Consider the following 26,914-nt stretch of genomic DNA (forward strand, 5'->3'; position numbering starts at 1 on the left):
GGCTTTCCTTTCAGGAGGCCAGAAGGCTGTCGGGAGGAGGGAGCGTCACCGAGGCGGAGGAAACTGGAGAGTTTGATGACAAAGGTGAAGAGGGAAGGTGACGGTTATATCGGTTGAGGTCATAAATCATGAATTAACGTTACAATAGGTAAAAAGAGTCTTTTTCTGATATAGGGACCTTCTGTACTCTTACGGGATTAGTGATGCTGCCTCTAACAGTAACTGACTGTAAATAGTCGCGCGCTGCCATGGAAATTCCCTCCTCTCCGCGCATCAACCGTCAATCCACGTGACGGCCCGACTGGGCTTTCGCGGTTTTTTTTCTTTACAGGAAGTGTCAAAGCATTTCCTGACGTTACGCTCGGTGGTAAGGATCCCCTTCCTGCCTTGTGCGTGATTAAACGTACAGCTGACGTTTATGGTAACTTAAACACTTTTTTGAAAGTTGATCGGAACATTTCTAGGGCAGCCAATTTGGGCATTGTTATTAATCAGGTTTTTTTAAAAAAATCCCACCTTTGGGTACTATTGTTATTTTAAAAAGTTACCGCATCTTTACTTTATAAGTAATTCAAGACAGTGAACATCCCCTTTAGCCCCTTTGAGGTGGGCTGTGCTGAGACAGACTCACCCATAGTCATTCAGCTGGCTTGCCTGACTTCAGGTTGTATTAGAAAAACAATGCCTAATGTAGCAGTTGTATAGGAAAAACAAAATCCCCAGGCTTAAAAAAAATCACCGATTTTCCCTAGGAAAAAGGAATTATACAAAAGAATTATTGCAATTTTTTAAAATATTATTATATACACACATTGTGAAATCTCAGTTATCAGTTCCTTAAATGATGTTGGCTGTCATACAAATCTCATACAGGGTTCTTTCAAGAACCTTGGATATCCTAATAATATATTTGTAGATGTAAGCAGCATGGTCTTTTATAATTGACAGGTGAAAATCTTATTAATGCACAGATTTTCTACATTTAAAACTTATGCCATAATATTTCAAATTCAATTTTCAGATATTGATACTTTATGATCTTCTCCAGTTATTTGTCTTACAATTTTCAATTTCCTGGGATTGCCACATCAATTATCCACTTTTTTCCCCAGCCATAGTTAAATCACTGTTATATGCTGAGGTATTAGTCTATTAGTTCATTTTCAGAAATCTCATAATATTTTAACTTGCTCATTTTGACTGTTTTCTTAATTATATGTTCCCACTATTTTCCACTTCTGGTGATGGTCTCCTGCAGCACTTTGCCAGCAAAAACAGAGCTCGGGACGGCCTCATGCAGCCCTTGTGGATTCCACTTTTGGCCATGATGACGCCCTGCAGCACTCTGCCAGTGAAAACAGAGCTCGGGAGAGTAATGTGCGGCCCTCATAAGCTCTGTTTTCAGCTGTAATGGCGTCCTGCAACCATCTGCCAGCGAAAATGGAGCTCAAGAGGGCTGCCCTCTTGAGCTCCTTTTTCACTGGCAGAGTGGGCTGGTCCTTTGCTGTTTCTAGGGCAGCCCCATGGGCCAGATCTAAGCATCCCACAGGCCAGATCCGGCCCTCTGGCCTTGAGTTCGACACCCCTGAGGTAGTGCTATCTATTGCAACCATAGTTCCTTATCTATTTCTTTCCCAAAAAGAAGGCCTGATAAGCTTTTCACTTTTTTCCAAGGAATAGGAAATCACAGATAAATATGGGTGCATAATTATAAATTAATAATTATCTTCTATATTGAAAATGTACTTAATAAGCCTAGGAAATAAGGTAACAATGAGGTACTGCAATATGAGGTTTGTGTAACTAGCTATTCATTATGTGACAATAACTTGGCCAATTCCACTGAATGTCAATTAAACATAAGATTGGAAAAGTGATTCACATTTGAACATCTGTGTTTAAATTGGATCTATAAAACATATAAAACCTACATGCACGTATGCAATACTATTCCCTCTCTATTAATGTATGCTGTATAATTCAGTTCTAGAGCCGGTTAATTTGGAAGCTTTTCAAACAGCCTCCCACATGACAGCTATAGCCAAGAAAAATGTCTAACCACAAAGAACAAGTAAGCTATGAAAAGATTGCCTTGCTGGAAGGATAACATTTAACTACAGCAGAAAGGTATTATTTACAGCACAATAATCCTGGTGTGCACAGTTTCAACACATTCTGACATCAGTGGTTAGCATGATAAATTGCATTGAAGACAAAAGAGAGGAAGGAAAAAAGAAAGGAAAGACAGTGGTATTAATCTGGCTTGTTCCATTATAATGTATATGTAGAAATGTCAAGTTGTTTACTGTCTGGTAGTAATAGCTTAATTTTTGGCATTTGCTAAAAGGATTCGCTTCAAGATGATTGGTTTACTATTTTGGGCTACTTGCATAACTTTCATTTGAAAGAAGTCCTGTAGCATCTCTGCTAAAGATTAGAGGGAAAGTAAGTTTATGTAAAACTGAATTTAAAAAATATAATTCATACTACAGACACTGATACAATTTTATTATAATAGTAAAATAGTAATTGTTTCTTGAAATTAATTTTGCACAAAAATCTGAAATTTTGTTAAGAAAAGATCAGTTTAAGAAATTGTAAGGATCATAATGCCATCATGCATTAAAAGATTTATTGTAAAATGACTTCTGGTTGTGGTGCCACGCTGAAGAGGTGCAGATGAAGGGAGCTCTGTTCTGAATGCCCAAAGTTTCATGATCGGTAGCCTGTAAGGGTTAACTTGGATCCTGGAGGGGTTGGCAATAGAGAGGAGAAGACTCGGAGGTATTGGGGAGAACTGGGCTTCCCAAATGCTGTAAGGGAAAGTCCCGAAAACAGGCACGAAAGAGATCAGTTTCACGACTTGATCCGGAGACGTGGCTGCCTGACCGATCGATGGTAGAAGCTAAGATTGAAAAAGCAACACAAGTAACAGTGAAGAGTGAGACAAAAGGAAAGTACCTGTATAAAAAAGACTTTTTGAAGTGAAGGAAGAGAGAGGCTCCTAACTGAGACACAGAAGTAAGTGGCAGATTTGGCGGTAGGAGCTTATATGGTGGATTAAGTGACTGAATAACAGTGCTGAGAGACTGACAGGCAATAGTCCAGGAGGGAGAAAGAAGAGGAGACAATTTTCTTTTCTGGAGTTTGTGGATGGTGGAATGGACAGGAGAGAAATGATTACTGAGCATTAACTTTGTTTGTTGGTGGTTACTGAGACAGAGAGATCAACAGGAAATACTGTTGACAGGAAAGTGAGAAAGAAGTGAAAGTGATGATCCATGATGAGTCTGCACTTTAAGAGAAGACATATTGAAGTAGCTGAGTAAAGAAAACCTGAAGCTCTGTGAACAACACATGTAATATATACATACATACAATAAATACAATAATTATATAACATATTATACTAATTTAAAGATTAATATTGAAAACTGATTACTGAATAACAGTGTGTTAAATATATGTGGATGAGCACTAACACTGATACTTTACCATTTTCTCTGTTTAACTTTTTGTGTAAATAATATAGATTATATTTATAACTGGAGAAAATAGATGGTATATTTATAGATGAATAATTTATATAATATGATTAACTCTTTAAATGTTTTTTCTAAGATTTATTAATTGATGAATTAATTATATTTATTAGAGGAATTAATGTTTATTTATTATTGATCACTGATTATTAGAGACAATCAAATAGTAGAACCTATATTGGATATTGAATTACAATTATAGAGTTAAGGTAGGTTATTATTTAAACAATTAATTGAGTATTTGCTACTAGTGAATATTGAATATTGAACATATTTAACATTTTAAGGAATAACGTAGGAGATAATCTAGAGAAAGATTGAAATACTAAGCAGGATATAAGAGACAATGAGGGGTAGTTCTAAACGTGCCAGTTGATGGTAGGAAAGTTTTGTTAAGGATCCTGAAAATGACAACAACAACAACAACCACAAAAATTGAAAGAAGGTGACAGTGAGTATATCTTTCACCTCAGGACAAAGATCACTAGACACTATGTTGGGTGCAGAGAAATCAGGATCCACCTTAACCTTGCAGACTGTAACAGTCAGCTTTAAATATGATGCAGGAGATGATGGTGAGGTCACAAGAACTCATAGAGAAAAATCATGAGGACCTGAAAAGTGAAATGAATGATATAGGAGGAGTGAAAACTGATATACAGAAATTAGATGAAAAAATTGGAACAATGCAAGAGTCGGTGGTGAAGAATGAACAGAAATTGACAATGATGGAACTCAAAACTGAAAGTGTGGAAAAGAAGTTAGTAGAGACTGAACACAACTGGAAAGTATTGTACAATGAACTCCAAGAGACAGTGATTCATTTAGAACTAGAAAAAGCAGCTTTTTTTTTTCTCAAATTCCAGAATGTCATTGAGGATAGAAAATAAGATCTATGTACACTCATGACAGATTTGATAGCGGATGCCCTCCAGAAAGACAAGCAAGAGGTCTGGAATGATATAGATGAGGTGTACAGAGTAAACAGCATTATGCGCGTAGGCATAAACTTCCAAGAGAGGTCCACATATGCTTTGCAAAGAAAACAACCAGAGAACTGCTATATGGAAGGACAAGGGATGAGCCATTAATATATAAAGGTAGTGAGGTGGTGACTCTGAAGCAGATACCCAGGAGGGTCAGAGAGCAAAGGAGGAACTACCAATAGAGGAACTATCAATCTCAATTGATTAAAAACAGGATCCCGTTCAGGTGGCTCACCCCTGAAGGACTTTTAATATCCTGGCAGGAAAAGAAATTTAAAATTGATATGTTGGACAAGGCACATGAGTTTAATGAGCACTACTTGGGAATGGAGGAGGAACAAGAAAGTAGGGAGAAAATGGAGAGTAGAAGTCAAGAGGAGCCAATGTCTGAGGAAAAGGAGACAGAATGGGAATTAAGAGAACAGAAGAGTCGAGAGGAGGAAGAAAACAACAGGCTGCATAGAGAACTTAGAAGAAGAAAAGAGTTGTTACATACAAACAGTAAAATGGATGGAGGGACTGCCCTATGATCAGTAAATATAAATTGGTTAAACACATCAATTAAGAGGAAACAGGTATTTGCAAAGCTCCCAAAACAAAATGTAGATATCATATGTTTGCAAGAAGTCCACATTTCAAAATAACATAGAAATGTTTTAGAATTTCCCAAATTAGCTAAATTACATCTGGCCCTGATTGGCTAAACCCAAGGCAAATTTACAATGATGAGGATGGAAGGATGCTACCAGTTGGTAACAATATAAGCCCCAAATACAAACCAAAAAGAATTCTATTGTAAGTTCCATAAGAAGATCATAGAGACTGAACAAGTGAATGTGTATATAGTAGGAGACTACAATGCAGTGTCAGATATAGGAAAGGATTACAAAAGTAGTAGGGCGAATAAAAAAAAGAGAACAACACTTCCAATAGTGTTCGATAGAATGATACAAGAATTGAATTTGAAAGATACTTGGAGGGAATTAAACTTATTTGAAAAACAATTTACCTTTTTTTTCCCCAGCCCAATCAAATCGTGGTCTAGGATTTACATGATATGGATGGAATTCGGGATTAATGGAAAATGTAGAGACAATGGAAATTCTGCCAAATACTTGGGCTGATCATAATGCAATTAAAATGAAATGGAGAGTAAAGAGGAAGACTGGGAGATGGATCTTTAATAAAAATTTATTAAGAGATAAAGAATATACTCAAATGGTAAAAAATAAATAAAAGTATTCCTTGAAATCAAATTGAAAGAACAGACAACATTACAAAATTTGTGGGATACAACAAAGGCTTATACAAGGGACTTAACAATAGCTTATGTAGCAAAAAGAAAGAAGGAAACAACAGATGGAAAGACAGGAAAAAGTGAAAAATTTGGAAGCCAAAATGCAAAAATCCTCATAATGAGGAAATCAAAGGATAAATGGATCTAGTGAAACATGAAATTAATTTAAATTTACAAGAAGAAATGGCCAGGAAATGGAAATTGGTAAAACAAAATTATTTTGAGAGTGCAAATAAACCAGAGAGATGGCTGTCGCATAAGTTAAAAAAGGAACAGGAGAAAAGAGCAATATTACTGCTACAAGATGAAAATGGGAGCCTGTGTCCTCAGTTAGATATAAAAAATTGATTGCCCAAAAGTTTTTTGCCAACTTGTGTACTCAGGAAGAAATCTCAGATGAGGACATCACACAGTACCTTGAAGAAAGAGACCTACCTATAGTATCGGATGTTCCACAGGATATGCTAAATAATAAAATAACTGCAAAAGAAGTGAAGGACGCAATTGGGAAACAAAAAACTAATAAAACTCCAAGGCCAGATGGAATACCAGTGGAGTTTTATAAAGAATTTCAGGATTTATTGGAAGAATTAATGTTGGACATATAAATGAGGCCTTAGAACGAACCAAAATCCCACGGACATGGATGGAAGCACTTATAACACTTATACCCAAAGAACAAACGGATCCTCAGCAAATTAAGAGTTACAGATCGATTTCGCTCCTAAACGTGAACTATAAGATCTTAGCCACAATAATGTCTGAAAGACTGAAAAAATTATTAAATGACATCATTCATCCAGACCAGAATGGTTTTCTCCCAAATAGGCAGATAAAGAACAACACAAGATTGATTATGGATGTTCTAGAATATTACTTTTAAAACAAACAAAAGGCACTTATGTTTTTGGATGCCCAGAAGGCGTTCAATAATTTAAATTGGCAATTCCTCATTGAACTGTCTAAAATGCAATTTGGTGAAAAAGATTTAGGACTCATCAAAACAATATATACAACACAAAATGCAAAAATAATATTAAATGGAGAAACCATGGATGGCTTAAAAATAAATAAAGGAGTAAGGCAGGAATATCTATCTATCTATCTATCTATCTCTCTCTATCTATCTATCTATCTATCTATCTATCTATCTATCTATCTATCTATGTATCTATCTATCTATCTATCTATCTATCTGCAGAGGTATTTCTGATCCAAATAAGTCAGAATCAAGATATTAAAGGACTGGCTATCAAGAAAGAGGAGTATAAACTTCAAGCCTTTGCTGACGATATGGTATTCATTATAGAAGATCCAAAAGAAACAAGTAATATATTAATACGAGAAATAGAAGCATTTGGAAAGGTGGCAGGGCTTAAAATTAATAAGGAAAAGACTAAAATAATAACTAAAAATGTACTAAAAGGCAGAATGAAGAATTAGGAAGTGAATTAGAAAAAACTAAAATACTTTGGGATTTGGCTTATGGCAAAATGCTGTTCGATTAAAGAAAATAATTACGATAAATTGATATTTCAAATTCAAAAAGATTTAGACAATTGGGCTAAAATACAACTCTCGTTGCTGGGGAGGATAGTGACTATAAAAATGAATGTTTTACCAAAGCTATTATATTTGTTTCAAACAGTGCTAGTCAAGCTAGGAAGGAAATTTTTTGAAGATTTAAACTAAAAAAATAGCGAAATTTATTTGGTAGAAGAAAAAAGCCCAGATAAAATATAAGTTATTGCAAGATAACAGAAGTAAGGTTTTGACCTCCCTGACTTTGAACTATATTATTAGGCGGCAGTAAACACATGGATTAAAAATTGGATTAATTTGACAGATAGAAGAATACTAACGATAGAAGATTATGACTTTCAGTTAAGTGTCATACTTATTTTCAAAGACACTGGGTGAGAGACATCTTATTACATGTTTGGAAGAAATTAAAAAAGAACCCCTATGTGAAAATACTTCTCTGGCTATCAACGATGGAAGCGTTAATATATCCCAACGCTCTACATTTAAATAAAATGATAAAATATAAAGAACTTCTAAATGAAAAAGCGGAATTAGAAACACAGAATCAATTAAAGTCACAAGGAATTGAAATAGGATGGTGGCCTTACATGCAGGTTCAAACACGATATAAAAAAGACAAGGAACAATTTGTTTTTTGTACAACACAGCAAGAATTAGACAAAATATTACAAGGGGTTAAAATGATTAGTAAATTATACAACTATCTATTGGAATATAAAATGGAGGAGGAAATGGTTAAAGAAAATATGATAACCTGGGCTAAAAATTTTTGGCTATAGTGTTGATCTGGAGCAATGGGAACGTTTCTAGCAAGTAAATTACAAGTTAACAATGTCGGTCTCCTGTAAGGAGAATTTATATAAAATAAATTCAGACTAGCCAGAATGTTTCTCAACATGATAGCTAAATGCTGGAGATGCAATGATAGCCATATTTTCATGTGGTAGACTTGCCCTCAAGCACAGAGGTACTGCCTCAAAATTAAATCCTGGTTAAAGGAGTTAATGAAACAGAAGATCAAATTTAAACCAGAAACCTTTCTGTTAGGCATGTTAGAACCTAGCTTAAATAAAAAATATCAATATCTCCATATTATAACTGCTGCTAGGATTTCTTTCACCCCAAACTGGAAACAGGCTACGACTCCCTCGGAAATAGCAATAATCAACAAGATATATGAATGTGCTGAGATGGTTAGATTAACGGTGTTATTGAAAAACAAGGAAGACGAATATTTCAGGATATGGGATGTATGGTTCAAATGGCTAAGGAAAAGATGTAAAGATGCCAAATGATAATAAACAAGAAACTGTAAAGTAATATAGCTTACGTGTAACTGCTGTGTGTGTGTGTGTGTGTGTGTGTGTGTGTGTGTGTGTGTGTGTACTGAGGTTTTCACGGGTATTTGTATGTGGATCTTTGGTTATTTGGGTTTTCTCCCACGTAGAATTGGAAGTATTTAGGCGATGTTTCGATGAAGTCTCATTCATCATCTTCAGGCTTGTGTCTTCAGCCTTGTGCTTCTCAGAGTAATGTGAGCTTGCAGCTGCTTCTTCCTTTTAACTGCTTCTTCCTTTTAACAGCCAACCCCCAACCAATCAGAACACAGCCAAACCCCCAACCACTAAGAACACACCCCCACCCAATCAGAACACAGCCAAGCCCCCACCCAATCAAGTCACACCCCACTAGCAGTTAAAAGGAAGAAGCAGCTGCAAGCTCACATTACTCTGAGAAGCACAAGGCTGAAGACACAAGCCTGAAGATGATGAATGAGACTTCATCAAAACGTCGCCTAGATACTTCCAATTCTACGCGGGAGAAAACCCGAATAACTAAAGATCGATCCATCCATACACACACACACACACACACACACACACGTGTGTGTGTGTGTGTGTGTGTGTGTGTGTATGTATATATGTTTAGAATAAGGAAAAATTTCATATACTTATAAAGTGCTTATGGATGTTATTAATCAGTGTAAATACTGTTACAATATCATTGCAAATGTGGAAATTCGTTTTTACCTTGTTGAAACATTGAATAAGTATTTTTTTTAAAAAAGATTTATTATAAAATATTGATCTTCAACTTTATTTTATTTTCTTGCAGATTCTGTAATAGGAAATAAAAGATTTATGCCATAATCTCTCACTCCAGGCAAAGGTATATTACATAAATATTTCTATTTGAAATGTATTAAGTATTCGTACTCTATATTATTATAAATGGAATATCTGGCCAAAGATGAAATTAGTAAACTGAAAGAACTATTTCTGTAGAATAGTATGCACCATATATGATGGCTTAAAGGATTTTCTGAGGCCAGAATATCAGCTGAAGTAGATTGTATATTTATATCTGTGTTTATTGTTATTTTACTTATTTGCTAACAATTTGCATTCTAGAAACTTTAGTTGCGTGGCTTTGGTAAAAAAAAAACATGCTAAATATGTTGCATAGTTTGTTTAGTACTACAGTTGAAATATTATGTTTTAAGAACAGTTATTCTGTTGTTAAAAGTATTATTAGCAGTTATTAAATTCAATACACATAGTCCTCATTTAATGGTTTTAATTGGGACTAAAATGTCTACTACCCAGCAAAGTGGTCATTAGGCAAAACATCATATGGTGCTCCACTAAGCAACAGCAGTTCTAGTGATCCTGGTTACACTTATTACATGAGAATTGTACCATCATTAGGCAAGGACTTCATACCTGCCCTGCTGCAGCCATTGGATTGTGGGTTAAAGATGGGAAAGGTGGTAGTTTACTTCTTCAAATTGCCAGTCTCAACATATAATTGTACCTTTAAAAAAAACTATACAGATTGTCCAGGAAAAAGAAATGGCCTTGTTCAGTGAACATTGCTAACAAGATTTTTGCTGGCTTGTTGAAAAGTGAGTTGTTGTCTCTGACTCAGAACAAATTGCTTAGCCCAAAATTTATAGGATAATTACAAGGAAACCTTTACTATTGACTGTATAATCTAAAAATGCATGCCATTAAAATTAAATTATTTATTTTTTAATAAGCTATATTTTGCAAAGAAAGAAATAATTAGTAGATATGTATGATATCACTCTTAAATTAAAGAAATTTAATTTGTTTCAGAATTAATATACAGTATTAATTTATCCTGAATGTCAAAGCTTACTTAGAATGTTTCGTTTGTGCAAAATTCATTCATTGCTTGTGATGAAAACTGGCAGCTTGAATATTGTTTCTAAATGAAAGAATGTCACAGTAGAATGATATAATATTTGTTTCTAGAATATCTAGAACAGTGGCCCCCAACCTTTTTTGTGCCACGGCCCGGTACCGGCATCAGCACGCAAGGCAAGGCAAGGCGAGCCGAGCAACCAGCCAGCCAGTCATCCCTCGCTTCTCCCTGCCACCTTCAACTCCTCCTTTGTACCTTTTTTGTGATTTCTTAATCTCCTCCGCCATTGGGATGGCTCTTCGTTCGAAGCCGCCACCCCCTTCAATGAAACTAAGGCACGAGGATTCCTTCAGGACCCAAACACCGCTTTCCAACTGGAAAAGCTCACCCGGAAGCACTTTCCCGTCGAAACAAGATGGCGGTGCCCAGCAAACCGGCGGCCCGGTAGAAAATGATCCATGGACCGGTACCGGTCCGGGGCCTGGTGGTTGGGGACCCCTGATCTAGAATGTGATAGTGAAGGTTAGTTCTCCAAGCTTGTGGGTTAGCTTCCAAATGTTTTGTTACAAGGTTAGGTAACATCTTCAGAGGAGTTTAGGGGATGTCATTGTTAGTGTTCTTCTATTTATAAGGGATTCAGGTGTGGGTATGTCAAGTGAGGGTCTTCTGATGGGTCAGATGATTCTGGTTTTTAATTGACATGTTTGTCCCACATAAAATTGGTTGCAATGGTTACAGTTAATTTTGTAGATTACATTGTTTATTTCATCCTTCTGTAATGATGTAATCAGAATCCACAAACATCAGCTGACAATCAAATGCCACAATCCCAAATCCTTAATCTCTACCCACACTGACATCAAACAGCACCAGTTTAATTGGAGCAACACAAAAATCATCAGCTATATTACCACCTACCACTCTTGTGAGTTCATAGAAGCCTGGCACGCCACAAGCAATTCCATCAACAGACACACTGATCTACAACCAGCCTACAAACCCCTCAGAATGCAAATCAATCCCCAGCAACCAGAGACAGAACCAACCCTTGCACAACCTTCCCCAGCAGCAATTCACCTCCCAATGATCCTGACCTGATATCTCCTTATCACCAGACCCATCACAAGATTCACTAATGACTTACAGCTAACCCATCTGTAACCCATCATTTGATAGACCCACACCTTATAAACAGAAGAACACTGACACCCCCTAAACTCCTTTGAAGATGTTACCTAGCCTGGTAATAAAATATTTGGAAATCAACCCACAAGCTCAGAGAACAAACAAAGTTCACCTTTCTGTTACACCCAAGCTCTAGATACTTGCTACTATTGCATTGTCTGAATGTCCAAATAAAACCTGTTCTTTTTTGTAGGGAGAGCATAACTGAAGATTTCATTTAACTGAACAAGCTTCAGCAAATAGATTAAGCCACAGATGCTTAGATTAAGACTAAGGAATCTGGACCCACAAAAAATCTAGACAAAAACAATAGATACAGAAACCTGAATGTGGTAATCCAAATTGCTGTAATCTTATATGTTTCATGTGAACTGCTAAAGGTCATCTCCGAATTTTACATATGTAGACAGATACATAATTTATTTTTTAAAATCCCATGATACTTAACAAGAATACAAGTAGTCCTTGAATATCAGTGGGTCATTTGATCATTTAAAGTTAAAACAGTCTGGGAAAGGGTGCTTTGTGACACATAAATCACTTCCAACTGTCATAAAATGTAAATCCATAAAGAATTTGTTCTCTGTGCTGAGAGGGGAAGGGAAATTTTTAAGGGGCTTCAAGATTTTAGTTCCTGCTGAAGAATTTCCTCTCCACTCCATCCATTCACCCAGAAGAAAAGTGGGAGTCAATGTAACTCACACAACGAAAGTACAACATGGGCAAACCAGTGAAGATCCAATTCTATGCATGCTGCTGCATTCTGGGTCTCTTGTAACTTCTGAGTGGTCTTCAACCCTTTGTAAAGCGTAATGCAGTAATTCAGATGGACTAAAGTGACTAAAGCTGTTAACTGCTCATTAAGCAGAAGCTGAGAATCCAGCAGAATCCCCACATTGCGTGCCACTTTGATCTTGGAGAGGGCAACCTTGTCCAGAGTCGAAAATGACAAATAATCAGACTCCGAGGACCAAAACCCCAGAGCCACTGTGTCTTGCCAGATTTGATCCAAAGTTGGTTCATCCCTATCCAGACCTTTATAGTTTCCAGGCACTTAGATATACTGCAGTGTTATCACTTGCCCAGCCATGGATAGAGATGTCTAACTTGGTATCATCAGAGTACTGATCATACCACATACTGTACTGTTACGACACACCCTGTAATGATCTCAAACAGCAATTTCATATATAAGGATCAAAGTCTTGAGGAACCCAACATTGCAGGACATAGGGTTAACTCTTTCCTTGCCCATCAATACCAACTAGAAGCAGTCACAGAAAGGAGAGCCATCATAAAATGGTGCCTCCCACTCACAACCTCTGTAGTCAGTTTAGAAGGATATTAAGATTGATGGTATCAAAAGCTGATAAAAGATCAAGGATAGCCAGCACAATTGCATCACCATATCCCGAGTCCTCCAAAAGTGTTCAGGAAGCATGAACGATGCCATTTTAGTATCATACCTGGTCTGAACCCAGACAGAAAAGGGCTGTCCCATCTCCTAGGTCTTAACCAAACAGAGGGACTTGGGATTTGGAACTATGCCCAACATTTTTGGTTAAAGCCTCCTGAAAGATGGGACAACTCTTTTCAGTCTGGACCAGGAGAACCCTGTCTTATTTCCTTGGGATCATTTGTTTTCCTAATAATAGAGCTCAGATATAAGTCTGTCACTTCCAAGGATCTGCCCAGCCAGAATAAAACTTTGAGTGAATTCTGATTATTTGACAGTTACTGAAAATGTTCCTCACTGCAGCCCTGCAAAAGCTGCTGAAGCTGCTCATGTGGAGCCTGATTACCGAAAACAAAAAGAAAGCCACTGGATAGATATCTGCAGATGCACTAAGGGTAGAGAAGTAAGTACACTTTGCCACCCTTACGGCCACAAGTTTAGTCTTAACATAGGCTCTTTCTGTTGCTCAGTCAACTTCATTTTTTGTCTTCTTTCATCCGTGCTCTAGGCATCTCTGGTGTCACTTCATCTCTCGAGTAGTTCAGTAAACCATGGCACTCTGCAAGATCCATGTGCACAGAGTCCACAAGGCAAAATTTGGTTCAACATCCCATTGCCTTTTTATTCCAAGGAATAATGAGAGCACCAACCAAACTGTGTGTCAGAGCTTCATGAAAAACCTCAAGTTTCCTCAGAAACCACAATAACTTCATCAGGTATGTAATAAACCTTCTATATATATCCTCTTCCATATAAATCCATGTGCCAACTTCAATCCCAAGTGCTCTCAGACATGTAAGTGAATCCTCCAAAATGGCTGCTTTACCATGTTATTAGACAAATGGCAACTGTAAGACACAAGACAGCCCCACACAGGTTTGCTGCCTTGCTCTTGTTCCTACTTCCATTACCACAAGCTGCCTGGCCATCTGAGCCCTTCATTGATTGAAAACTCCCAACAGCCAGGACCTTGTAGTGACTGCATTGTCCTTGCCCTGTTTTGCCCAGCTTATCATTATATTCTCTGTAAAATAGCAGAGAATAGATGGAGAATATGGGCTAAGTGCTAGTCTGTTGCCACTCATTCTGCCATCCTGCTATGTTCTCTGGAGTTCTATTTCCCCCATCAGCTGGAGCAAAGGCAGCTGATCCATAGCACTTCTAAACTCTGCTGCCTGCCACCCATTCAACAAGGAGCTTCTCTAATGGAGAAGCCACTGCCTGAAGCAGTCCCATTATTTTGCCACTCAGGGAGACATTGATAGAAATCTGCATGGTTTTTTCCACCACTTGGTCTTCTGCCATTGTGCCAGCTCCTTTGACTGCTGCTGCTTTTCTGTTTTTCCTGCTGGCCAAGTAATTAGGACAAACAGTGCTGGCCACCCACCAAATTGACCAGAGGCACTGATCATTTCCACACACATCTACATCCTCAGATTTCTCAGAAAAAACTTGCCTACCAAACATGTATCAATGTCAGTACCATAATATGGGGGAGAATCCCACATGCATAAATATCCTTTTAGCATAATTTTAACTATAAACATCCCCTAAAAATACGAACACCAAAATTAACACAAATGAACAACAAAAGCAAAACTCTGAAACTTTGGTTTTAATAAAGACACACACACAAAAAAATCTTCACCTCTTCTCTGAACCCCCAAAGGAGGTTCACCTCACAGTTTGGTAATCCCTACTTTAGAACCCAAAATCTTACTCAACTGTAAAATTAGAAGTGCTTCTATTAAAATCATTATTCCTTTAGCAAATTTTGAATATTCATGGATTTTGGTTTGTTTATACCATGTCTTTATTATTTTTATAACTAAGGCAGCCAATACCAATATTCTTTTCTTTTTTTCATAAAAAGTTTTTTATTTTATTTTGACAACAAACATTGACATATACAAACATAAAACATCAAACAAAACCATCTTTCCATTGTACAGTGTGTTGGTTGGTACATATCTTTTGTGCACAATATCAACAGTCTTTCCCTAGAAAATGCATTGTTAAAGTTCAAAATGCATGTTCTATAAATCAACCAGACACATTATAACTTCTTATTAGACTTTGTTTGTAAGTTCATATCATCCTTTTCAAGCAAATCTCAACTTTACAAAACCTAATTCATAATATTCATTTCATTGTAGTCAATTATAACTTATCATTACATTGTCTTATCATTATTATATTATAATGTTGTATTATATTTTATTTTCCTGTTTTCCTATCTAGCCATTGATAAAATAAATCCCAAATTTTATAGTATTCTTTATCTTCTTGCTCTCTAATTGCTAATGTCAATTTAGTAATTTCTGCACATTCCATTATTTTCTTAATCACCTCCTATTGGAATTTTTTCACTTTTCCAATTTCTGGCAAATACAGTTCTAGCTGCTGTTAATACATTTATAATCAGATATATCAATTCTTTACTATATCCTTCAGATAAGATACCCAATAAAAATATCTTTGGTTTCAAGTCTATGTGCTGTTTTGTCATTTTTTCCAGCCATGTATGAATTTTAGTCCAGTATCTCCTGACTTCTACACACGTCCACCACATGTGATAGTATGATCCAGGTATCTGATGACACATTTCACTGATTTGTTTTTAAACATCTTTGCTATTCTTGCCAGGGGTAGATACCACCTGTAAAACATCTTATACAAATTCTCTTTATATGCTTCTGACATTGTTATTTTATAATTTTGAGACCATAATTTCTGCCATCTTTCTAAATCTATCCCATATCCAAAATTTTCTGCCATGCAATCATTGTTTCTTTTAACTTGTTCTTCTAGTTTTAACTCCAAGTAAATATCCATATTTTTTTTGATCACCTTCTCATCAGTACCTGTCAAAATTCCATCTAATTCAGTAAGCTCATTGTAAAAACCTTCTGTCCTATGATCTTTATCATATCTAAAATGTATTTGCACATAAGAATACCAATTCATCTCTATTCCTTGTTCCTCTAGTTCTAGATTTGAGTTCACCCTCTTCATTTAATATTTCACTATATCTTACTGTTTGTTCCATTCTATAAACAATTGGATATGCAAATGCCTCTATAGTTGACAACCACATTGCTATTTTCATGTAATGTTGTTTCCTCATTTTCTGCCATATTAATAATAAAGCATCACAAATATAATGTCTCCTAAAATACCCATGTGTTTTGCTTTCCTTATACCATAAAAAGGCGTGCCATCCCAATAATAAATCATGACCTTCTAATGTTAACAGTCTAGTATTTCTTAAAACAATCCAATCTTTCCCTCACATCAGTGTTGCCCCCTGATAGTATAATTCTCAATTGGGTAAACCAAAACCTCCTCTTGATCCAAAACCTCATCTTGTAACAATTTTAACTTAATTCTTGCCTTTTTGCCCTGCCATATATACTTCAATATTATTTTGTTTAAATCTTCAAAGTATTCTTTCCCTAGTTTAATTGGGATTGTCTGAAACAAATATAAAATCCTTGGTAATTGTCATGATCTACTGTTTGAGTTTATAATAATTGTCTTCTTTGAGTGTTCCACATCTTGCTGTAAATTGTATTCCTAAATATTTAACTTTATTTGGGATCTGGATATTCAATCTGTCCATCAATTCCTTATTTTGTTTTTCCACCATATTTTTAACTAAAATCTTAGTTTTATCTTTATTTAATTTCAATCCTGCTACTTGTCCATATTCTTCAATCTTTTATATTAGTTTAGGTGCTGTTTTTAATGGTTCCTCTAATATAAAAACCAGATCATCTGCGAATGCTTGTAACTTGTATTCCTCTTTTTTATTTTCATTCCTTTTATTTCGCTATCGTCTCTAATATTTTTGTTTAATAGTTCAAGAGTCAAGACAAACTGTAAATGTGACAGCGGACATCTTTGCCTGGTTCCTTTTCTAATATCTGTTAAATCTCCATTTATCATTACTTAGGCAGATTGCTTATGATATATTGCCTTTATAGCTTCAACAAATTTTCCACCAAATCCCATTTGTTCCATTTGTGATATCATAAACTGCCAAAATTGGCAGTTATCAAAAGCTTTTTGTGCATCTAGAAATACCAAGGCCATTTGTTTCTCAGAGTGTAAATACACCCAATATTATTCTTCCTCCTATTTTCCTTACAAAAAACCACTCTGTGAGGTAACTTGGGCTAAGAGAAAGTGACTAGTTGAAAGCGCCCCCCTCCCCCCCCTTGGCACTTTTAGAATGTTTTCCTTTTAGGAAAATTTGCATACTCCATAATTCTCCAAAATTTGCATACTCCAAAAAAACCAGCTAATGTAAAAGAAAAAAACCCTATTAAAAATTGCAAATAACGGAGATCCTTACCGGAAAATGTCTGTCAATCCTTTGAATAGGAAAGTCCCATTGGTACCACCGGACAGAAACAGTGGGATTTTATTAGGCATTTATCTGAATCTTCAAAGCCTGACTATTTTCTCTTCCATCCCTCTTATAACCTAGGGAATAAAGACAGAGTCAGTTTTAGCTTCTTTCTCACATTTTCTTTGTTTCCTGGATTTAACAAAACTTTTTGTTTTTCTAATTCTAATTGCTAAATAATACTGTATATTGTCCAACAATTATAGCTATCATTAATTTCTTTTATATTATATAATAGATAATTGTTGTACATAAAATTTGTTTAGATACAATATCTTCTTACAAATGTCATATTACATAGAATTATAGAACATACAATGAATATAAAAAGTCTACACACTTGTTAAAATTTTTGAAATATAAAAAAAAATCAGACCAAGATCAATGACTTCTGAATTTTTTTTCACCTTAAACATTGTCAACTGAACAATTCAATTGAAAAATAAACTAATCTTTTTTAGGGAGCAAAATAACAAAAAACATATAATAACATGGTTGCATAAGTGTGCACACCCTTAAAGTAGTACTTTGCTACAGCATCTTTTGATTTTATGACAGCAATCTTTTTTTTTTAAAGAAAATTTATATTCCCACCTACTTGCCTATGGAAACTCAAGGCGGCTTATACGAATATAAAAATATATAAAAAGAATAATAAAAGAAAATAATAAAATAAATAATAGCCACCTACCCACCCCCTCTTGGCAACAACACATATTCATACAAGCCATTTAGTGGGCTCCATCCCATTCTGGGTTCCCCAAGCCCACTAACAGAACCATGTCTTTAACCCCTTCTGGAAGAGTGTTAGAATGGAGCCAACTTAATTTTCGGGGAATGATGTTCCAGAAAGAGGCCCTTCTTCTGGACCTTCTGATGTATCGCCCTAGGGCCGTGATGGCAAACCTATGGCACACGTGCCACAGGTGGCACACCGAGCCATTTGAGCTGGCATGCGAGCTGCAGGCAAACTTACTTCACTGCACATGCATGTGCCTTATAGCTGATTTTCGGCTGGTTTGAGGCCTTTTGGCCACCCAGAGGCTTGAAAATACCTGTTTTGTCACTTCCTGTAATACCGAAAATGACAAAACGGGCTTATTCGGCCTGCAGATGCTTTTTTCAAGCCTCTGGGAGGCCGAAAAGGCCTCAAACCAGCCGAAAATCAGCTGTGAGGTGCAGTGCAGGTGAGGGGTGATGGTGGGGGGCGGGAAGGGGTTGTGCACACATGGGCAGGAGGCGTGGGGGGCGCATTGCCTTCTGGGTGCTGGCATGTGAGCCTGCACAGGAGCTCAAAAAAGTTAGCCACCACTGCCCTAGGGGATTGAACCCGCAACATTCCCTGCCTTCCCACCCTAGTGGGTCGGGTATATATGACTTGCAAGAGATGTTTCCTCAGATAACCTGGTTTCAAGCCATGAAGGGCTTTAACGGAGACAACCAGCACCTTGAATTGCACCTGGAAGCAAATTGCCAACCAATGCAGGAGAGATAAAACATGTACAATTGAGGTCTGCACAAAATCATGTGGGCTGCTGCATTTTGTACCAACTGAAGCTTCCAGATACTCTTCAGGGGAAGTCCCATGTAGAGTGTGTTGCAGTAGTCATGATGGGAGGTGACTAAGGCATGAGTGACTGTGAGAAGGCTTGTTGGTCTAAGAAAGGGTATAACTGGTGCAAAAGCAGGAATCGCAAGACCAGGAGAACCCCCAGGTTACACATAGGGTCTGTTTGGGGTAGTGTTACCCCATCCAAGACCAAAGTTGGCAATTCTCCATGGGCCAAAGAACCCCAAACCCAGAGCCTCTAACAGCCTTCAGACATTGCAAGAGGGAGGTCACGACATTGCTTAACTCACCATGGGCTAAGATACACAAATGAGTATCATCAGCATATTGCTGATATTTCAGTCCATGGTAACAGATGATCTCATCTAGCAGCTTCATGTAAATGTTGAATAGGAGCAGAGCAAGTGTCAATCCCTGCAGGACCCCACAAAGCAGTGGGTAAGGGCTAGATCCCTCCTATCAACACTGACTGAGGGCGGCCACAGAGGGAGAAAGTAAACTAGAATAGCACAGGGCTTGCTACTCCTATTTCTTGAAGGTGCTTCAGAAGGATACCATGGCCAATGTTATCAAAAGTCAATGAGAGATCAAGTAAAGCAAGGATGGATGCACTACCCCCATCCCACTCCTGCCAGAGATTATCAAAAAGTGTGAGCAATATTGTTTCTGTTCTGTGTCCAGGCCTGAATCCTGACTGATAGGGGTCTAGATAATATATTTCATCCAGAAACCTCTGGAGCTGCCACGCAACCACCTTCTCAACACCTTCCCCCAAAAGGGAAAATTGGAGACAGGTCAGTAGGGAGCCTATCCACATGGCACATCTTGCCTTGGGAACCTTTGCTCACTCTTGCAAAAGTGCTCCAGATTTCTCAGATTGCAAAGGCATCTCCTATGCACAGCCCTCTTCAAGTCACCCTCCAGATTTTCAATTGGATCCAGTCCTTGCTCTGGCTGGGTCATTCCAAAACTTTGATCTTATGTTGAAGTAATTCCTTTGATGTGGAGATGTGTTTTGGGATGTGTTGGTGAAATTTCTCTTTATTTTCAACATTGGAAGTTTTGCACCAAAATTGACTGAAATTTGGATCTGTTGCTAATTCCCTCCATCTTGACTAAAGTCCAGTTCCAGCTGAAGAAAAGCACCCCCAAAGCAATAAACTGCTACCACCATGCTTCTCTGCAGGTATGGTGTATTTTTGATGATGCATAGTGTTGTTTTTATATCAAACATACTTTTTGGAGTTATGGCCAAAAAGTTCAAGGTTGGTCTCATCAGAGCATAACACATTTTCCCACATGCTTCTGTCCGACTTGATGTAGGTTTTTGTGAAATGTAGCCAGGTTTGAATATATGAAGAATACAGGAAGTTGTTGTCACATGTAGTACACAACCAGTATTTGCCACAGATTCCTGCAACTTTTTTAACGTTACTGTAAGCTTGCCAGCCCTCGACCAGTTTTCTTGGGGGGAGTTTTCATGAATTTTGGAGGAACATTCAGTTCTGTCATAACATAATGTCAGTTATGTCATATTTTCTGTACTTATTGATGACTGTCTTCACTGTGTTCCATGATATATCTGATGCCTTGGAAACTGTTTTGTACCTTTCTCCTAATGGATACCTTCCAACAGTGAAGATTCCTTTGATGCTTTGTTTGAAGCTCTTTGAAGACCATGGCTTTTGCTCCAAGAGGCAACTGAGTAAATGTCAGAAAAATGCTAGAACAGCTGAACTTTATATGGCTTGATTGGTTACTAATTGACAGCAGGTGTATACACAGCCACATCTCTACTTCGAAGCATACTTATGGAACCATATTATTGTAAGTTTCTTATTCCCCAAGATTTCAATTAATTTTTCAATTGAATTGTATAGCTTATGTATTATATGAAAGATGGAAAAAAGTCTTAAGTGATTTATCTTGGTCTGGTTTTTTTACATCTAAAATGCCTAGCATTTTAACAGATGAGTATGTAGACTTTTTATATCTATTGTAGTTAAGAATTTTGAATGTTCATCAGTTACTTTAGTGAAATTATAGTATTTGGCAATCTTGCTAGAGGAATGCAAATAGTTTTAACATGTATCTCCTAACTGTAGTATTATATACACCAGATATTTTAGATTTAGAAAGTAACGTTGGTTAGCTGATTTCATTGATAGAATTATATTTTTATTTATCGCTAAGCAACTATTTGGGGGACACTGGAGGGCAGACTTGAATTAAACTCTGATTAATTTTCCAAAGAACTCTATACATTCATAATTACAAAAAAATTCAAGGTGTGTGTTGTGTGTATGTGTTCCAATAGTATACTAAAAAAAAACCAATATAGTCAATAAAAATTACAAAAATGCAAGAATGTTATTACATGTATAAACTGGAATGGAGAGGATAATTTTATTATTACTCTGAGATTTTATAAAAGGAGAAGCAGTATTAGAAATATTACCTTATTCATATAAGCAATATATTAATATTTTAAATTTCTGGAAAAAACAATTGTCAGATCAAAGCAGGTTCTTTCATTTTCTTCATTTCCTTTTGTATTAAGTGCATCCAGTAAATTAACTTAGTAGCTGAGACTTCTCTTTTGAACTTTCTGTTGAGTAATAAATAATTACTGGATTATGTATTTATTATATAGTTGAAGGTAAAGTAAAAGAACATTTAGTCCCAGCTATTTAAAAGATCACCTTCTAATACAGGTAGTCCTCAACTTGTAATCATATATTTAGTGATAGCTCAATTACAGTGGCACTGGAAAAAAAATTATGAATGCTGCAGAATTCCCATTATCATGTGATCAGAATTTGGACACTAGGCAACTAGGCATGTATTTATAACAATTGTAGTGTCCAAGAGTCATGTAATCATCTGACAAGAAAAGTTAATGGGGAGGAAATGACATGCCTATTAAACTAGGGATTTATGGAATAACTATTTCAATTTGCCTATTTCTTTTTTCTGTTTCTTTAATTAAACTTTTAACTTTTTTTAACTTGATTTTTTTTTGTATCTAGTATTTAAAAATAGGGTTAATTTATTGTTGATTATAATTTTTACTTTTTAGTTATTATTTTGTTCTGGCACCTGAAGAGGGATAGGAATAAAATAAACAATAAAGTGTAAGCCATGGATAAAATAAGCAAACAAAAACAGAGGACTGATTTTTATTGAGATCATGACTAAGTGAGTTACTCTATCACCATTTGCAATTCCAATACTGCTCAAATCCAATGTGGCAGGTACTTACATCATCATCATCTCATCATCAATGTAAACTATTTCAGTAACTAAAAACAATATTTACAAACTAAATCAATGTTAAAGGTGATAGTTTTATCATGGAAATACAAACTTGAACTAAACAGTTCATTTAGTAAAATACAGAAAACACCTGGTTATTAAAACAGGATATGGTCACAAATGTATACTGTAAAAGTGGTTAGCACATTTTGTTGTTTTATACTGTTAATAATTTGTTAAGTGGTATTCATCCTTGTAAATTGCAATTTTGTTGAAAAATTCACAGAACTAATTTATATATTCAATAAATAGAAAGGGACCTTTACAAAAACCTACAGTTACTGTACCACAGAAGAGTTTACTTCATTTTCAGTTTAACATATGAAAACCAAGAATGTCAATCACAAAAAAATCATATATTGCACTCAATCAAAATATGAATACCTCATTAATATTCTGCTAAAATATTTCAATACATTGTGCTTTTCCAAAGTTATGAGAAACATTTTATTAGTATCACTCTACTGTGCATTTTGTATGAATTTCATATTTTCTGGGTTTTCACTCTTTCAATTTTGATTGTGCATAAATGTAATTAACTATGTATACGTACAATACATTTATATATGTATTATTACCAGGTGGAATAGATAGCTGTACATATGCTTGTTCAAAGACTATTCAAGCAACTTAAATTTATAGATGTTTTATTCCATCATCTTTTGGGGAAATTCTAAATTATTTGAATGTATAAAAAGTTGTTTTTACTCAAAACAAAAATGTTTTCTAGAGTCCTAAACCTTTAGTACTACAAATATTTTACTTCCATCTTGTGGAATTTTAAATAATGAACTATAAGATAAATTCAAATAGCTTTCATCTACAATGGCTGTATATTCCTGCACAGAAACTAATTATTCAAAATAAATGTTTAATACAATGCTAGTAAACCATAAAATATGTAGAAAGTTGTGTAAGGATGAATTAATACTGTTATAATAAACATCCCAGAGATTTCATAAAATTAGTTAGGTTTTGTCCATTTTAAATTTCAGTTATTTCAGAAAATGGAAAGTTTCCAAAAATGTCAAATACAAACAATTGCCAAAAAGAATCAACTATTTATTTAAAAAATTGGGTCTCTGGAAATTTGAAAAATCTCTCTTTGAATACAAATAGAATTTCTAAGTACATGGTACAGTTAATATAAAAACAGTCTATCAAGCTGCTTCTTACTTAAAAACAGAAGTATAAAATCTTTGTTAGAAAGTGTTTTGGTTGAAAAGCAACTGCAAAAAGCAGTGGGTGGGAGGAATAAAAATAAGCAGTGTTACTCTTGCACTAGGATTCAAAGATTCATGAACATTTAGGAAGCACTAGAATGTGATGCCAATGTTCATATACATTCTTCAATCCCCCAGAAGATGTTATAAACTAATTAGCTAAAACCAGAGGGGAAGGAGAGTGCAAATTTAGGGAAATTATCAATACGGCTATGCAAAAATAAAAATGCCAGGCTGTACTTTAAGGAAACAAAACTAAATCTTTTTCTTCCAAAATATTGTATCATCTGTTAATCGTCATGACCTATTTCCCATATAATGTAAAGCTTACGATTTAAATGTGATGCAATTTTAAAACCAGTTTGATGCAAGGAGTAAAATAAAAAATAATTCTAATCCACACTATTCTTAAAAATGCTAAAATATTTAAGATTAATATCTCTGTTGAATTTCAGAAGCAAATATTGTATTGTTGTTTCTTAGGTTGGTTTATAAATTCTTAACACCCAAAAATAACTATCATCCTAATCATTTTGAATTCACTGGCATTATAAAAGAACTGTAGCCTGTCCCAAATGAAGATGAATACCTTTCGTCTCTTCCAACTGATCTCTTTGTGCACTATGCCAAGATCTACTGTATATTCTAAGCCAGGGGTGTCAAACTTGCAGCTCATACGTCAGATACAACATGCACTGATCATGCCTACCCCCGGTTTAACAAAGGAAGGGAAAGTCACAATATATCACGTGATAATGTGACATCGTGAGTTTGGCACCCATATTCTAAGCCCAAAACAGTTTTACAACACCAATACTTCCTGTACATACAAATTAATATAAACAATGAATTGCACTCATTTTAGTCATGGTTTAAATGTGACAGCAAATATACCTTTGGCAGCTGGATCAATCATATTAGGATAGACCAGTGCAGAGTATTAACTGTCTAGATCTAAGATGATGGGAAAGGTAAAAATAAATATTCTCTTCATAGCATTAGAAAATATTAATATATGTACAGTAGATGGTGTATTTTGTAAAATATTAACTGCTGTTACTATGGGCAGAAAAGATTTGCATATATTGGAATACTGTAGCTATTTTCATAGTTACAATTTGAAAATAGTGGCACAATAATGACACATTAATTTTTTTTATACCACATTGTGTACTGAATAGAGATCTGAATATTGTTTTCCAAATGTCAGCTGCTACTTAAACTGACCTGTATCAGGGTGCCTAAGAAAGAAGGTTCTTGCTTTTAAGTATGGAACTGGCAAACCAATTCTAAATCACATCTAATAATGACTAAAATAATTCCAGCAGCCAGAAATAGCAGTGATACCAAAGATTTCATCTGATAGAGGTCTATGACACATTCATTTTTCAATACAATTTACCTGCTGAGCAAATTAATTCCTAAATTTATCCATATGAAAACATCAATATTGTATTTACTAGAATTATCCATACTATTCCATTTTAACATTTAATCACTGAAAGAATTTAGGTTATACTATTGTAAAACAAGTACCATATTTTTCAGTGTATAAGATGCACTCCCCCCCCCCAAAAAAAAAGTGTGTGGAAATGGCTGTGTATTTTATAGAGCTAATGTTGCCGAAGCCCTGCCCACTTGCCAGCCCCCATCCTTCAACCTCTGCCTCCCAGCAATTTGCCTCTGCAGCAAACAGCCTGGTCAGCTTCAGCATAGCCTGATTAGCACAAGCAGCTGATTGTCGGTTGGATCTGCCTCCCGATGATCAGCTATTTCAGGCTGCAGGGATCGCCATTGCCACCTCCGGATGCCCCATTTTTGGCCTCTGCATCCTGTTTTCGGTCTCCGCGCACCCCATTTTCAGCCTGTTCCAATCCCTGCCTGGAACAGGCATAGAGACCGAAAACTGGGTGTGGAGGCTGAAAATGTGGCATGCGGAGGCGGTGATGGCGATCTCTGCAGCCTGAAACAGCTGATTGATTGCCCGGAGGCCGATCCACCAACAATCAGCTGCTTGTGCTAATCAGGATGTGCTGAAGCTGACCAGGTTGTTTGCTGCAAGGAAACAAATTTTTGGGAGGCAGAGGCAGATTTTTTTTTTCTTGTTTTCTTCCCCAAAAGTTAGGTGCGTCTTATACTTCAGAGCGTCTTATAGTCTGAAAAATATGGTAACTTGATGCAATTTAGTTGACTAAAAAAAAGAGCTTGAGGGATCCTAACATGCAGTACTATCATTGAATGGCTCCTCTTCTACACAGCAACATTAGTTGGGAGGTTATTGGTCTGTTGAGATAGTAATGCTGATAGTAGGTAGTCGCTGCTGATTAGATTGTTTGTTTGGAACTGTAAGGTCTATTCTTTCAGTTTCAAATATCAGATTTCCTTCTTGTAAACTGCACACTGAAAGCCTATTTGTTTCTGTGCCATTATGATTACTTGGGATCACACCACCACAGACCTGCTCAAAGGATTTACTAAAAAGAGTAGTGCTAGTTCTAGCCAAGCTATGACTTCCTGATTTTGGCAAGGATTGGCTGCTGGTTAGAGTCAGCCTTTTTAAAGAGAGGAGCTCTAGATTTTCACTTAATGCCCTCTGATTTTGTTTGTGAGATAAATGTTCTTTGTAGGATTCAGCACAGATATCTTTTTCTTTTCCTCCAACTTTGTTTCCTCCAAGCCTTCGTTGACTCTTGCCCATTATAGTTTTATTACTGGTGTTGCTGCTACTTTTTGATGAAATAGAATGACTTGTAGTAGAAGTAGCTCTAGAGTAAAAACCTTCATCAACTTCAGATACTTCTATTAATTCTTCTTCTGGAATTCCTAATTCGTTACCTGTATGGAGACAGAACACTGTATATATTTCATTGGTTCTTGATAGATCTTTCTATTCAAGCACAAAGCAAAAGATTTCAGACAAGAAGCTCATCTATTATATCAATGTAATATATTACATGAAATTAAAACAAAGAAACAAAGCATGCTTACAATCTCATTGTGTGGTGATTTTTTTTTAAGCGCCTGTTATTCATGCAAGATTCAGAAGAGATTAGGTCTATAACAGCTAGAAAGAGGAATAAACCTATGTATGAGCAAGGTATCTACGTACTACAGACAGCAAAATAATCATGGAAACAGATAATCAGAACAGCAGAACAGCCAATAGGGCATCACCTGCAGGTGCTCACATTTTTAGCAAATCCAATTGTGTTTCAT

At 36.1% G+C, this 26,914-nt stretch overlaps 1 protein-coding gene and 1 long non-coding RNA gene across 11 annotated transcripts in view; one reads left to right on the forward strand and one right to left on the reverse strand.

Annotated features, from left to right (window-relative positions):
• Window positions 1-31: 31 nt before the first annotated feature.
• LOC113440164 (uncharacterized) lies at window positions 32-24,088 on the forward strand. Of its 7 annotated transcripts, none has more exons than XR_015740131.1 (7): window positions 32-148; window positions 1,985-2,127; window positions 9,486-9,539; window positions 11,917-12,055; window positions 13,483-13,582; window positions 13,688-13,895; window positions 20,797-22,731. It is a non-coding gene; the product is annotated as an uncharacterized LOC113440164 (long non-coding RNA). The 7 variants fall into 7 exon arrangements; XR_015740128.1 differs by lacking the exon at window positions 1,985-2,127 and adding an exon at window positions 19,842-19,954; XR_015740129.1 differs by lacking the exon at window positions 1,985-2,127 and adding an exon at window positions 19,842-19,954 and having other exon boundaries at window positions 13,458-13,582; window positions 20,797-22,170.
• The window catches only part of HYCC1 (hyccin PI4KA lipid kinase complex subunit 1), a 51,670-nt gene continuing 47,079 nt past the window's right edge, over window positions 22,324-26,914 (reverse strand). For all 4 annotated transcript variants that reach the window (XM_087916532.1, XM_087916534.1, XM_087916535.1 and 1 more), the window contains one exon: window positions 22,324-26,533. In XM_087916532.1, coding sequence (XP_087772658.1) covers window positions 25,974-26,533 — 560 coding nt within the window. In that variant the 3' untranslated portion in view covers window positions 22,324-25,973. The remainder of the gene's footprint in view (window positions 26,534-26,914) is intronic.

Source organism: Pseudonaja textilis, chromosome Z (genome assembly GCF_049901715.1).
Source record: "Pseudonaja textilis isolate UNSWEBS1 chromosome Z, rPseTex1.2, whole genome shotgun sequence".
Taxonomy (NCBI): domain Eukaryota; kingdom Metazoa; phylum Chordata; class Lepidosauria; order Squamata; family Elapidae; genus Pseudonaja; species Pseudonaja textilis.